Source organism: Euwallacea similis, chromosome 8 (assembly GCF_039881205.1).
Source record: "Euwallacea similis isolate ESF13 chromosome 8, ESF131.1, whole genome shotgun sequence".
Classification (NCBI taxonomy): Eukaryota; Metazoa; Arthropoda; class Insecta; order Coleoptera; family Curculionidae; genus Euwallacea; species Euwallacea similis.
Genome location: NC_089616.1, coordinates 1,894,166 through 1,907,115, shown reverse-complemented (window position 1 = coordinate 1,907,115; position 12,950 = coordinate 1,894,166). Strand labels below are relative to the sequence as shown.

Sequence of the window (12,950 nt, the reverse complement as noted above, 5' to 3'; positions counted from 1 at the left end):
TGGGAAGAAGGTAGAATGGTATGTGTTAATTCTTTTAAAGGATAAACAGATGCACTCGGGGGTGACCCTGATGCATCTTTGGTATGGTGGATCATTCGATTCCCGAAAAGGATAGAATAAAGTTGTTTGAGAACACGTGCGGGCATTTTTATTAAAATAAAACCCACCCTCTTAACACTTACTATACAGGGTGTCCCAAATAAAGTGAGTTCCATGGGGATTATGGAAACGGTAAGAGATACAAGGTGACTCAAATTAGAAAAAAGAAGCGCATTTTTGTGCCCATTCAGAAAATGTTCTAAATTTAAAAATATGCACAGGGGTTGTCAAAATATGAGCAAAAAACTGAAAACTACGATTTTCGAAAATCATAAATTATGAGCACCTTTGTGATACATGGTTAATAAACTTTTTTTTATTGTCTATTCGATGGCACCAAAATCCAATATGGCGGCCATAAGAAATAACAAAGTTGGATATAATTTCTCGAAATCTAGAAGGCCTGGAAAAATTCTGAAAACGCTATTCAATTGGCAGTTGTCGATAATAAAGAATTGCCAAATTTGGTACAATTTACTCAAACAGTGTACTCATAATTTATGATTTTCGAAAATCGCAGTTTTCAGTTTTTTGCTCATATTTTGACAACCCCTGTGCATATTTTTAAATTTAGAACATTTTCTGAATGGGCACAAAAATGCGCTTCTTTTTTCTAATTTGAGTCACCTTGTATCTCTTACCGTTTCCATAATCCCCAAGGAACTCACTTTATTTGGGACACCCTGTATATATTTAATATAAACGCTTCATGTGTGTATAAAGCCAATCCCCTCAAGATAAAGTTTTACGGTCAGATTTTATTGAAAATTTTGCCTGGGAGCTAATAAAACCCCAAATTGAATATAGATCAATTATAAATACACTACCAAGGGAAACTAGACGGCGAGCAAGAATTCTATTAGGTCGTGTAGTATGAAATGAGTAGATTCTCGAAATGCCACATTCAACTGCGAATAACTTCACTCTACATCTATATTTGGACTTGACTTTTTTATGTGGAAAAGGCACATTCTTCCTCTTTCGATCAGAGTTTAAAGTGTTAAAAATTATTGAAAACTTTTATTTTTATAAACATTTTTGTGCAGCCATGCAAAATAGCGAAATTCGCGTGTTAATGAAATATGAGTTCCACCGTGGAACCACAACACCTCAGACGGCTCGCAATATTAATGATGTGTTTGGTACTGAAGTCACTTCACAGCAAACAGTATCTCGTTGGTTCATGAAATTTCGTTCTGGCAATTTTGACCTGAACTAACCTGAACAAATGAACCACGTGGACGACCTGAAACTCAAGTGGATAACGTTTATCTGAAAGCCGTGGTGGAAGCGAATCCACGTCAAAGTGCAAGCGAATTATCGTTAATATTCAGTGTAACCAAAAAAACAATATTGACTCATTTGGCTGAAATTGGTGGACATGTGGTGAAAAAGCTGGACAAGTGGGTACCGCATGAGTTGAGCGACATACAGAAAGAACGACGTCTCGAAGCTTGTTCTTTGTTGTGCCGGTATAATAACGATCCATTTTTTAATCGGATTGTTACTTGTGATGAGAAATGGATCCTATATGACAATACCAGATGTTCGTCGCAGTGGTTGGATCAAGATGAACCACCAAAACATTGTGCGAAAAAAAATCTTCATCAAAAGAAGCTTATGGTGTCCGTTTGGTGGTCCAACGCAGGTGTCATCCATCACAGCTTCAAGAAACCTGGTGAATCGATTACGGCTGATGTCTACTGCCGACAACTGACCGAAATGATGAGGCAACTGACGGTCAAGCAACCAAGATTAGTCAATCGAAGCGCACCGCTATTGTTACACGACAACGCTCGGCCACACACCGCACAAGTCACCTTGGCCAAGCTACAGGAGTTGGAATTGGAAACTCTTCGTCATCCACCGTATTCACCCGACTTAGCACCCACTGATTACCACTTCTTTCAAAATTTTGATAACTTCTTGGTAGAGAAAACATTCAACTCCGACGAGGCTGTCAAAGCTGCCTTCCAAGAGTTTATCGACTCCTGGCCTGCAGGCTTTTACAGCAGGGGAATCAATGAACTTCCCGTTAAATGGCAGAAGTGTATTGATAATGGTGGTGCATATTTCGATTGACAATAAAAACATTTCATATGAAAAAAAAATGACTAAAGTTTCAATTCAATTCTACTCATTTCATACTACACGACCTAATAGTTGGACTAGATGAAACCTCATCTCCTCCTCCATTCGAGATTTGATGGAAAATCGCGTGCGTCGTTGCTATTTATGTCCAAGAAATGTCAATAAAATGACCAGAAGGTTTTGTTAAAAATGCATCAAGTTTGCTTGCAAAGTACACATGAGAGATATGTGCACTGCATGTTTGTCAGGCTAATTATTTACATGTTTGCTATTATCGGTTTCCTTTAGTTTATGTTATTTTGTTGTATTTACCTTAATTCATCTAACTTTGTTCATTAATTGACACAAAAATTGAAACGGTTCACTTTATTTTGTTATATTATGCTGTATTATCCTCATTTATGAGACATCCCTCTCAATAAAGATTTAAAAAACATATTTGAAGTTTTTTTTCCTCTGTAAAGAACTCACTTAATAAATACCTAAAAAGGTGGTTTATGCAATGGCAATAACATAAGTAACATGGAAATGAATAATTTTTTTACCAAATTTGAAAATGTTTGCAGAAGTACATTTAAATTGGACCATGGATCAATGGGGTAAAGTTATGTTTAGTGACGAGTCCAGATTTCTTCTAAACCATATTAATGGGCGTGTTGTGTGTGGAAGTGTGGAAACGACAAGGTGAGCGCTTTTTAGATTTCACAGTTCAAGAAAGATAAGCTTTTCTAGCTGGCTCAATTACGGTTTAGGATGGAATAACTTTAAATGGTCGCACTGATTTGGTAGTTGTTCGACAAGATCCGATGACTGCACAGAGGTACATCCCTGAAGTTCTTGAGCCACTTGTTGAACCATTTGCTGAAAATGTAGGTCTAGAATTTGTTTTTCAGCACGATAATGCTACATCCCACACGTCCAGGATAGTGCAAAATTTTACTTACTGTCCATAATATTGAGACTATAGATTGGCCAGCAAGGAGTCCTGATTTAAATCCCACTGAGCATATTTGGGATACACTTGGACGGCGTTTGCTCCACCGTCAGCCACTCAGAAATCTTCAACATGTCGAAGATGTTCGCCTGAAAGAATGGGAACAGCTCAATCAACAAATGTTGAGAAACGTCATTGAAAGCATATCTCGACGATGTGCAGAAGTTCGACGAGTTAGAGCCCATACACGCTATTAATGCCTTATTTTTCATTTTTGAATTTTTGTTTATAAACTTATTAAAATCGTAAATTGCATTTATCACATTCATCACTTTCCCGTTTTTCTCAGAATTTTTTTTCAATAAAATAACAAAAAATGTACGTTAATTATAGTGGAAAGCCCTGGATAAAATGAAATAAAAAAAATTATAATCGTATTTTTTTTTAACTACAACTATTTTTACAGTTGGCTCCTTATTCTCGGTGATCAGTGTATTTAACTTGAAGTTCTTGCTCTATTTCTAAATCTAAAGCTGATGGATGCCCTATCTAAATACCACAGAATGTAACCTTTTTAACTGAACAAACCGAAGTTTATACGCACTTTTTTGTTATCCAATTGCGAATTGTGCAGCAAGGCTGGAGGCATTCCTGGATACAATGTAATCATAACTCCTACATTCCTTAATTGAAACCAGCAAAATATAAAAAAATTATCTAACAAGCAAATTTAGCGCAAATTTAACTGTGTGACACCTGTTAGAAGTTAGTGGTAAAAAAATGAAATAAAAAATTAAGTTTCTCAAAAAAGTGAAGTCATAAACTATTTTTTTTTTTAATGGGATTACCTGCTTTTCCTCACATTCTAGAATCCTCTCTTGAGCCTACTTTAGTTTCTAGATTTTTTTACCCTGGAATGCAACGACTCGAAGCTGTGACACTTTAAAAAAAATTTTAGACATTTCAAATGCTTCATAAAAAAATTAATATCTGTTATCTTAAGTCAGATTTTGATAATGTTAGGATAGATTTTCATATAAGCTCACCTTAGCAGGCATGAATACTCATTATGCCAAAAATACTTACAGAGTCTTCACAACAACAACTTTAATTTTCATGTTTTCAATTTCAATTTTCTTTTTTTTTTTCAAATAGGATGGCATATTTTTATGATCTATGACGAAAGAAAATTCAGTTTTCTTCATTTTAGTATAAAATAATGTCATATTTATCTTAAATGTTAATGGAATTGTTAATCATTTTAAGAAAATGCATTTATGGCTAAATATCTAAATGTTTAGCATGCGTTGCTATGGTTTTAATGTTGTTTGTTTTAAGTTTTGGCAGAAGAATAAAATAAAAAAATTACCACAAAGCAGATTTGCTTACAAATTTCCATGTTGTAGTTTTTACTTGCTTCATTTCATTTCTGGCTTGTCTCTTTTATATTCTATCTACACATACACTAGTAGATACCCAATCAATTGGATTTGATGAAATTTTGCTAGAAGAATCAAGTCGTTGCAGGGACCTGTGGATGCACTTTTTCATTTAATGATTACCGATTTGATTGCCCGAAATGAATATAAACACAAACAAAACAGGAATGTAAACATTTTCTTGATGACCATTTGTCAGGTTAGCCCGCGATTTCAAACATCGAAAGCAACTTGAAACCAACCGTCTGTGACATGAGCAATTAACATACAAACGCGACAATTTTTAACCTTTCTCAGCTGCATAAGCATGATAAAATGATTTTGCTTTGAGCACGAACTGCGGAAACTCCATCACGAACAATCCATGTACCAGCCCATCTTTCTGGAATTTATCAATCACAAATGATGACGTAAAAAAGAGGGAAAGAAAAGAGCACTCTCTGTCTTTTTCTCACTTTCTACTACCTGACAAGCTGGGACGAGATGAGATATGAGATGGAAGATGAAATGGGCCGATGTCCGGGGCGCTCGGGGATATTCGGGATGCAATTACCGAACTCGGCTAATTGGTTAGATCGTTTGCCGGACGAACCAAAGAACTATTAATATATGTTAATTCCTTTTCAACGTTTTTGCTCCTCTGTTTCTAGACATTCCCTCTTGTCCTTCTCTAATTCGCGCCATTAAAAAAAGAGAGGCATGACCGAAAATACGCACTTAAAGGACCCGGTGTAGTTAGTAAAAAGTGACAGCCTTTATTTATACAGTTTTTGCTCTTAATTGTTATAACCTGTTAACCTGCAATTACCAGGAAACATGGTTTTTAGGGAATTATTTTGGTGTCCATGTCATTGTGTATTTTTCAGATAATTAATTCGAACTGTAATTTTAAGACACATTTATCAGCCCAATCCAGCCCAAATTAGCTATTTTTGACATTCCTTTTAAGTACCTCTGCATATGCTAGCATTAAGCTCGTCGTTTATTTTGAATGATCGTCCATAGTTTATTTCGATTTCAGAATTGCACAAAACTGTTCTGCTTTAAATCATAAAGATCCAAAGAGGATGATCCGAAAAAAATGTAAAAGTGCCTGTTAGATAACCGTTGTTTACCACCAAAACTGTTGTTTTTATTTCAGGCCATAATAGAAAGAAATCTTACAGGGATTAAAAATAAGTGATGGATGTGGATACATGTGTGGAAGAAAATGATACCCCATTTCTCATAGACAGTGGTACTGAAAGTATCACAGAAAGCCCTTTAGACACCGAACATTCCGAAGATTCTACTCTCTGTGAAATTAATATTAGTAAGCAATTGACATATTTTTAAGCTTTCCATCCCAGATCTGCTTACAAGGCACTAATAATCCTTTTGGAAATAACACTGTCCTATTAGATGCTTGTACAGTGGTGTCATGCAAAAGTTCTGTACCAATAGAAGGGTTGTAAATTTGTGAACCACATCATTCAGCTTTGCCATTCCTCCTTTAAACTGGATTCACATACTCTATTGTTCCTCTCCTTCTCTTGTTGTTGCTGCTGGGAGGATAGAACAAGACAGCATACATAATCATAGTTTCAAGGCAAAAAATTGCATCATCAGCACATGACAAACTGAAATAGCAGAGTTAACCAATTCAGCTTTAAGCTTATGTAACCCTTCATATCACTATTGATAACTACACAGTTATTTTTCCATTGTCGCCCTTCTATTGGTTAGAGCACAGCATTAGGGCAGAGGGTATCTTGTACAGGATATGAGTGCCTTTAATTGTATCTATATCATTGTTATGTAAACTTGAAAGAGGCTATACAGAATGACCATAATGCAAACAGCTAATGGATATATGCTGCTATGAAATGATTTTTTGATCTGCAGTTTGAAGCCATGCAATAATTTTGCCAATTGCTTGCCGCTGTTTTATTTAATGCCAGAATGAATGGAGCGTGTTATAGGTCTTTAAATATAATTTTAGCACAATACTTTTTAGTGCAATCTGGTAGGCATGCAGATGCAAAACCTCTGCTGCCTTGCACATTTCCCTGAAGGTTCAATTGAGGCACATGAATGTGGTTTTCCAACAGATTTCTTGCTTTTATTATCTAGGACAAACATTTTTTTTTGTTATGTACCCTGTCTTAAAAAAGAAGCTGGGTATATAAGAAAGCTCTGAATGAGCTCTAGGAGGCGATTTAACTAACATTTAACTAAAAATAATACTGGACGTCCCAAATAAAGTGAGTTGCATGGGAATTAAGGAAACAGTAAAAGATACAAAGCGACTCAAATTAGAAAAAAGATCTATATTCTTCTAATCTGTCAGACAATGTTTTGAGATATACATATATACAGGTGTTGTCAGAATATAAACAAATAATAATGATCAATAATATTATGAGTAACACAGCTGTTCGTGAACTGCTGGAAAAAAGAAACTCAAAAAAATAATGAATAAGTTTTTAGAGAAAAAAATCACCTCACCAACACACATTGCAGTTGACAAAAATCCTGTTTAAGCAAAAAATTAACAAGTCAGTGCCGATACCGCTAACCCGATAGTAGTCAAAGGGACTGCTAAGATTCCTTTACTAAACTCGAACCGTAAAATAAATAAACAAGGATAACAAAAACAATCTATATTCGGAGGAAGCTACCAACAACAAAAAAAGGGTGATTTAGTACCTGCTTCTGATGAGGCAGCGAATATTGATAAGGATCTTTAATCTCAGCGCAGACATCATTGTAGATCTGGTAAATGTCAAGGTGTGCGTGGCACCGGACAAGACAATGGTGCCGACTCAGACCTGTTTACAAACAACTTCGCAAAGAAAATATGGTTTGCCGTCTCCCAAGTATTAGACTTTAAACTCCTAATTACCTGATCAGTAATTCTTCCAAAATTGATATCATAATTACGTCTGCCACTATTTTAATATATTTTCTTTTTCCTGCCTCCAACTCTGGATCGAGTTTTTTTGGACCAATTACCTGCAATTGCAGCTTTGATTCGCCCTAAATGTTTCAGCAGGTATTTACTTAAATACACCCCTCACGTGATCATTGAAAATAGACAACTTGCAGCTTGTAATACGCTCCTACATTCCTGGTCTTAAGCAGCTTTGCCAACATGAAATTTACCATCTTTCCAGGTACTTCAAAAACCAAAGCAAAATCATCAAAACTAGCTAATTGCTTAATAGATAAGTCATTTTCAATAGATGAAGAAGAGTTGTGTACTCCCTTAGAACCGACACAGGTTGGTATTTTCCATCTAACAGTTCCATCTTCGCCGAACAGCATTACTCCTGAAGATAGTACTACGTCAGAAGAAGACGATGGTATCGAAGACATTATTCATATTGACGTTGACAAAACATGTCTTGATGAACGAGTAGAACCGAATCTCCATGGTTCTGTAGGTACTGTAGAAGATGAAAGAGACTCTAAAAGTTCTGGTGAGTATGAAATCGAAAAATGGTGTTGATTTTCTTGACTTTTTGGTGACAGTGAACTTGGAGTGAACTAGGGCACTGAATTATATATTATTTCGAGGAAAACCGTCTTACATGCCAAAGAGGCATTTGAAAATTGTTATTTTGACCACTGTATATTACTAAACCGATCATGAGCTAACGCAATTTTTAGATAGTTGTGTTAGATTTTGTATTTATCCGATTTATGCGCTTTTTTATATTATATTTAATTTTTTTATGTATATAGTATCAGTTTATGTTCCTACATATCGTAGCATTTGTTGCATATCGTATACATATCGTAGCATTTCGAACATCCATAACATAATCTTCATTGTTATTGTTAGATGAAGACGACAGTTCAGAGAGCGCTGTTAAGGTATCAGCGACACTTCGTCCTTCTATATTACGAAAACCTTCCTGCTTCCTAGCATCCATTGAAAGAAATAGTACCGCTCGACATATAGCCTTTCCAAGCGATGAATTAGATCTCGTGAGTTACCGAGAACCTGAAGAGTATGCTTGGGTTATCGGTAAATATTTCATTTAATAAAAATCTACTCCCAGCAACATTCATCCGAGTAATTTTAGAGGATTTTATCCCCGCCGGCGAAATCCTGAAAATTTATCAAGACTCATGCAAGAAACATAAAACCATCGAATTGGATACAATCAAATCTCAAATACTGGAAATTAAAAATAACATCAACCATTCGGCAACGTTGAAATTAGCTTCAATAAAAATGTCTTGCGAGGTTGCTGAGACTTTAGAGGATATTTTGAAGGTGGCCAATTTTCACACCTTAATCCTTCAGGAATGCGAATTTACTCCACAAATTATGACGGAATTTTTGAATAGTTTGCACTATTACAATTCAGTTTGCCATTTTGAGATCGCCATGAACTTTGAAGATGATGACACGTGGAAGTCGTTCTGCAGTGCTTGTGGAAATATTCTAGCACTTGAGTCTCTGTCTTTTAAGGGGATGAAAATAAATGAACCATACATGAGGAGTTTGATCCATGCCATCAAAAATAACCCAAATATTGCGATACTTAAATTTGATAGCTGCATGTTAGAGAAATTACCGACTTTTTATCTAGGTAAGGTGCAATCTAGAATTCGTTATGCTATGAAAGTCATTGGCCAGTTTTTCGTTTATATGTGAAGTCCCAAACACTTTGTTCTTAAGATACAGAGTGTTAAAATGTCAATATTTTTAAGACTTTGCTTCAGATCACATCTTCCCATAAAAAGTTCCACGTTGCCTTTTTTTAGTTGAAGCTCTTATGACCAACCAAACAATAAGAGAGTTGTATTTACCGTCTACGGGTTTATATACTAAAGAAGCAGATGCTTTACAGAGGTTCCTTGTTAATAATACGCACCTTAAAGTATTAGATATTAGTAATAACAACTTAGGAGATCGGGGATTAGAGGTGCTTTCCAAAGGCTTGTGCAATCAAAAAACCCCTGGTATTGGGCTGTCAGTATTGGTTATATTTAATAACCAAATTACCGAAAAAAGTGGACCGGTGATTAAAAACATAATTGTAAGTAGAATTTTAGTTTTTTATACCTCATGATACAAGAAAACTGTTTTTAGATTGAGTGCAAGAATCTGCACACACTAAATATTGGATACAATAACTTAACAGATGACGTTTTGTCTTATATTAGTGAAGCCCTTGTGCACACGCAGTCCTTGGAGGGTCTGGGTCTTCAGTGTACGCTTTTAACTTGTAAGGGTATTTTAACTCTCGCGCATGCTTTACCGGCGAATACATCATTACAGGTAAGTCAGGTAGTCATGTCAAAGCGTTCACTTTTATTTCGATCGTCATCACCAAGTCGAGACACAACAATTTTGAACTAATGTATTGCCAAAGCTATCCAGAAAGTGAAGTCTTTATTGATCTTTTTTTTTAAGAAAATTAACTTGAAAGGAAATAAGGCCATTCAAATATTGGGTATCGAAGCGCTGTGTACTGCCTTAACGAATTCAAAAATTAGCAAAATTGAAATTGATGATAACAATCGTTCTTGCAATGTAAGTAGTGTTGTGGAAAGTTTCATGTAATTTGGCCGACATTTCGGTGAATGTTTTAAATGTGGTTTCCCTTCCCTTTTTGCAGGATCCCGAAGCGTATGCCGAAATGGTAAAAAAGTTAAATGCTATCTGTACCGTTAACCGAAATTACGCAGATGAAAGCAGCGATGAGGACGAAGAAGTATTAAATGTTTCCCAAAAGATATCTAGGAAAATGTCTTTGAGCTGCGAACCGAAGTACGGTGCTCCAGATCCTACTACCACATTTCAAGTAAGTTGAGTCATCATTTACTTTACTGAACGGAACTATTTGCCTCCGCCATTATCATACAATTAGGTTATTTCGACGTCTGGCAAGGCTTAAGGCAAGATAAACTTTTTAGATTGTACTTTTAGGAGGTCTAATTTAAAATCTGTACTGTCAAAATGATATCAGTTCAGAAGTTGTAGCTTACTATCCTTAACTGTACAGTGTCCGAGATGGACAAAATAGTAGATAAATTTAATTAAATTTTCCTGGATTCGCCTTACAGTACTTAGATAACAGTTGCCAACTTCTTAAATTTATATGGGATAGAAACTTTTTGCGATATATAGATGTTTTCAGATATCTTAAAACCCTGGCAACAATGCAAATTATCATCAAACAGTGATTAAAAATAATCCATTTTTAGATCGGTTCACCTTTAATTTCTCCCGCGCCTAGTCCATCACCACGAAGCCGGTTCCAAATAATGAAGGTTCCAGAAACCGTTAGGGAGACCCACTCTCCAATCACTTCAAAGTCTAGATTTAAGGTGACGAAGGTCTTACCAAGTCCTGATGAGGAAATCACTTTTGGACGATTTGCCAATATTCGAAGCAGCGTTTCATCAAACGACAGTACGGAATCTTTGACAACTCTCCATTTAGAGAGCGACGACTGTCAATAATAAGGTTTATGGTTTTTTTTAATAATGAGGTAGCCCTTTTGTTGCCGACTAATTTCTGCGCAACAGCAGACATTCCATTGCGACATCTGCAATTTCTAAATAACTGTGAACTCTGCAAATATGTCGCAGTCACTTTAAATGGTTTAGGAGTGGAATGATTCCAATGTCCAAGGGAAGTTCTCATGCTTTTTAACAATAATATTGTTTAGAGTTAGCGAATTTTGGGCCAGTCTTTTATATTGTTGTCCTTTGAGATAGACGGGCCAGTCATGACGATCTCACATCTAATAAAGCTAGGAACCTGTGCTAGCGAAACATCAAGAAGTAATTCCAATCAACGATGCTTCCAACGCTCGAATGTTTCAATATTACTGATACTAAATACCATTAATTAACTTCATATGCTAATCCAAGGGGCTGCCTAAAAGGTATTTTTATGAACTACTTGGGGAACCAAGCTTGGTGAACTTATGCTACTGAAACACGTTGTACCTAAACTTATATGATAAAGTACTTAATAAGGGTATGTTAGGAGCTTTTCTAGAATTTTTATTACTTACGTAGTTTTCGCTAGATAAGATTAGGTTCTATAAACTTAAATGATGTAAGATTGGTATGACGTTAACGAATTTAGATTAAACAGTACCTTATTTTAGATGTACATTTACTCGAACGTGATAAGAATGTACGAGTATATTTGTTATTAAACAAGTGTAAAAATAGAAATAACCCTTTAAAGTTAAGTTAAGGAAAAAATAGTACGCTGATGAATAATCGGCTTTTATTAGGATCTAAAAGCGTTAGTGTAAAATACCAGAGACAAGCTACAAAACAGAGTGGTGATATTTCTGAAAGGTAGTTCATAAAAATGAACCTTGTTAATCTCAGGCCGTTTGATAATTCTTTTAAATTCATTAATTCTGTGATATATGTTAAGTAGTGCTACACTTCTCCAAACGGTTTTTACTTATTTGAAACAGAAACATTTCTAATGTTGCGTCTGACGTAGATCGGCAAATCCCAGAAAGAAACTTATTTTTTGCTGATGCTGGATGATGGTAATGTTATGTCCACCATTATTCCTTCCTGAACCAGCTAAATTTAATCTCGACGACTTTCCACATTAGTTACCTGCTCGAACAATTGGACTATTTGCCCGCAACTGACAATACGCAGTACAAAAATTGAGTCAAGCAAAGACTGGAAATTCTCCAGCAAATGGTCCAATGAGTCAAGATTTGAATGTGCATTATTGAAGGGTGTAAATACGTTTATATATAAATATCTACTGTATTAGGATAAAACAACTTTAAGCAGTTTATTTGGTTGAATGTATATTTTCTTTGCTCGTCACATAGGATTCTATCCACTAACTTAAAAAAGGGTCTCTTAGTTCTAATTCTGATATTGTCATGAAGCCAATAAACTTAATTTTTAGTGATATTTTGTGGTGTTACGTTGTTTCAGTTTCGTAGGAATTAAGTACAAGCTATTATACGTTATTTCCACAAAGAAAATATAAGTTTGTTATAGAGAAAATGATACAAAGAGTTGATTTACGTTTAAGTGTAAACTACAATCCCAGTGCAAACATAAACTTGTAAAGCATAAATGTAGATATTTACAAATTAGTGATAATATTAAATATATTTTTATATCAATATTGTAAGGCAATACCGCGGGGGTTAATCTTAGAATAGAAAAGTTATTTTTGGTCTTTATGGTATTTTTTATTCGGATCCGAAGGGTTTTGAAAATTTTTACTCATGCACTTGTTTCGCCTATTCCCATACTGATTTGTTATCTATATTCTTGTGTATGTGATAAAATGGATGTGATATTGTATAATAACTTAAAGTATTTTAAAATTAACCTTTGTTGTGGATTAACTGTGTTTATAATAAACTGTGAATTACTTGAAGTTT

At 35.2% G+C, this 12,950-nt stretch overlaps 1 protein-coding gene and 1 long non-coding RNA gene across 8 annotated transcripts; one reads left to right on the top strand and one right to left on the bottom strand.

Moving 5' to 3' along the window:
* Positions 1–2,578: 2,578 nt before the first annotated feature.
* On the bottom strand, positions 2,579–4,949 carry LOC136410407 (uncharacterized). 3 transcript variants are annotated; one of them, XR_010752235.1, is made up of 4 exons: positions 4,687–4,949; positions 3,729–4,628; positions 3,135–3,273; positions 2,579–3,051 (listed from the first exon to the last, which is right to left on the bottom strand). It is a non-coding gene; the product is annotated as an uncharacterized lncRNA (long non-coding RNA). The 3 variants fall into 3 exon arrangements; XR_010752234.1 differs by having other exon boundaries at positions 3,729–4,949; XR_010752236.1 differs by having other exon boundaries at positions 4,514–4,949.
* A 216-nt stretch (positions 4,950–5,165) lies between these two features.
* Positions 5,166–12,946, top strand: LOC136410576 (protein phosphatase 1 regulatory subunit 37 homolog). Of its 5 annotated transcripts, none has more exons than XM_066392779.1 (10): positions 5,166–5,646; positions 5,705–5,875; positions 7,719–8,024; positions 8,390–8,575; positions 8,634–9,146; positions 9,322–9,596; positions 9,650–9,838; positions 9,974–10,093; positions 10,179–10,364; positions 10,768–12,946. In XM_066392779.1, exons 2-10 carry the CDS (start codon positions 5,746–5,748, stop codon positions 11,023–11,025), a joined length of 2,163 nt encoding a protein of 720 aa, XP_066248876.1. In that variant the 5' UTR covers positions 5,166–5,646; positions 5,705–5,745; the 3' UTR covers positions 11,026–12,946. The 5 variants fall into 5 exon arrangements, with proteins under 5 accessions (XP_066248876.1, XP_066248880.1, XP_066248879.1 ...); XM_066392783.1 differs by lacking the exon at positions 5,166–5,646 and adding an exon at positions 7,595–7,718 and having other exon boundaries at positions 5,747–5,875; positions 7,788–8,024; XM_066392782.1 differs by lacking the exon at positions 5,166–5,646 and adding an exon at positions 7,595–7,718 and having other exon boundaries at positions 5,747–5,875; positions 7,770–8,024.
* The last annotated feature ends 4 nt before the right edge of the window (positions 12,947–12,950 follow it).

Coding starts and splice junctions, on each gene's coding strand:
- LOC136410576 (XM_066392779.1), top strand. CDS start 5,746: ATGGATGTGGATACATGTGTGGAAGAAAATGATACCCCATTTCTCATA. Junction 8,025..8,389: donor AAGAGACTCTAAAAGTTCTG/GTGAGTATGAAA, acceptor TGTTATTGTTAG/ATGAAGACGACAGTTCAGAG. Junction 8,576..8,633: donor AGAGTATGCTTGGGTTATCG/GTAAATATTTCA, acceptor GAGTAATTTTAG/AGGATTTTATCCCCGCCGGC.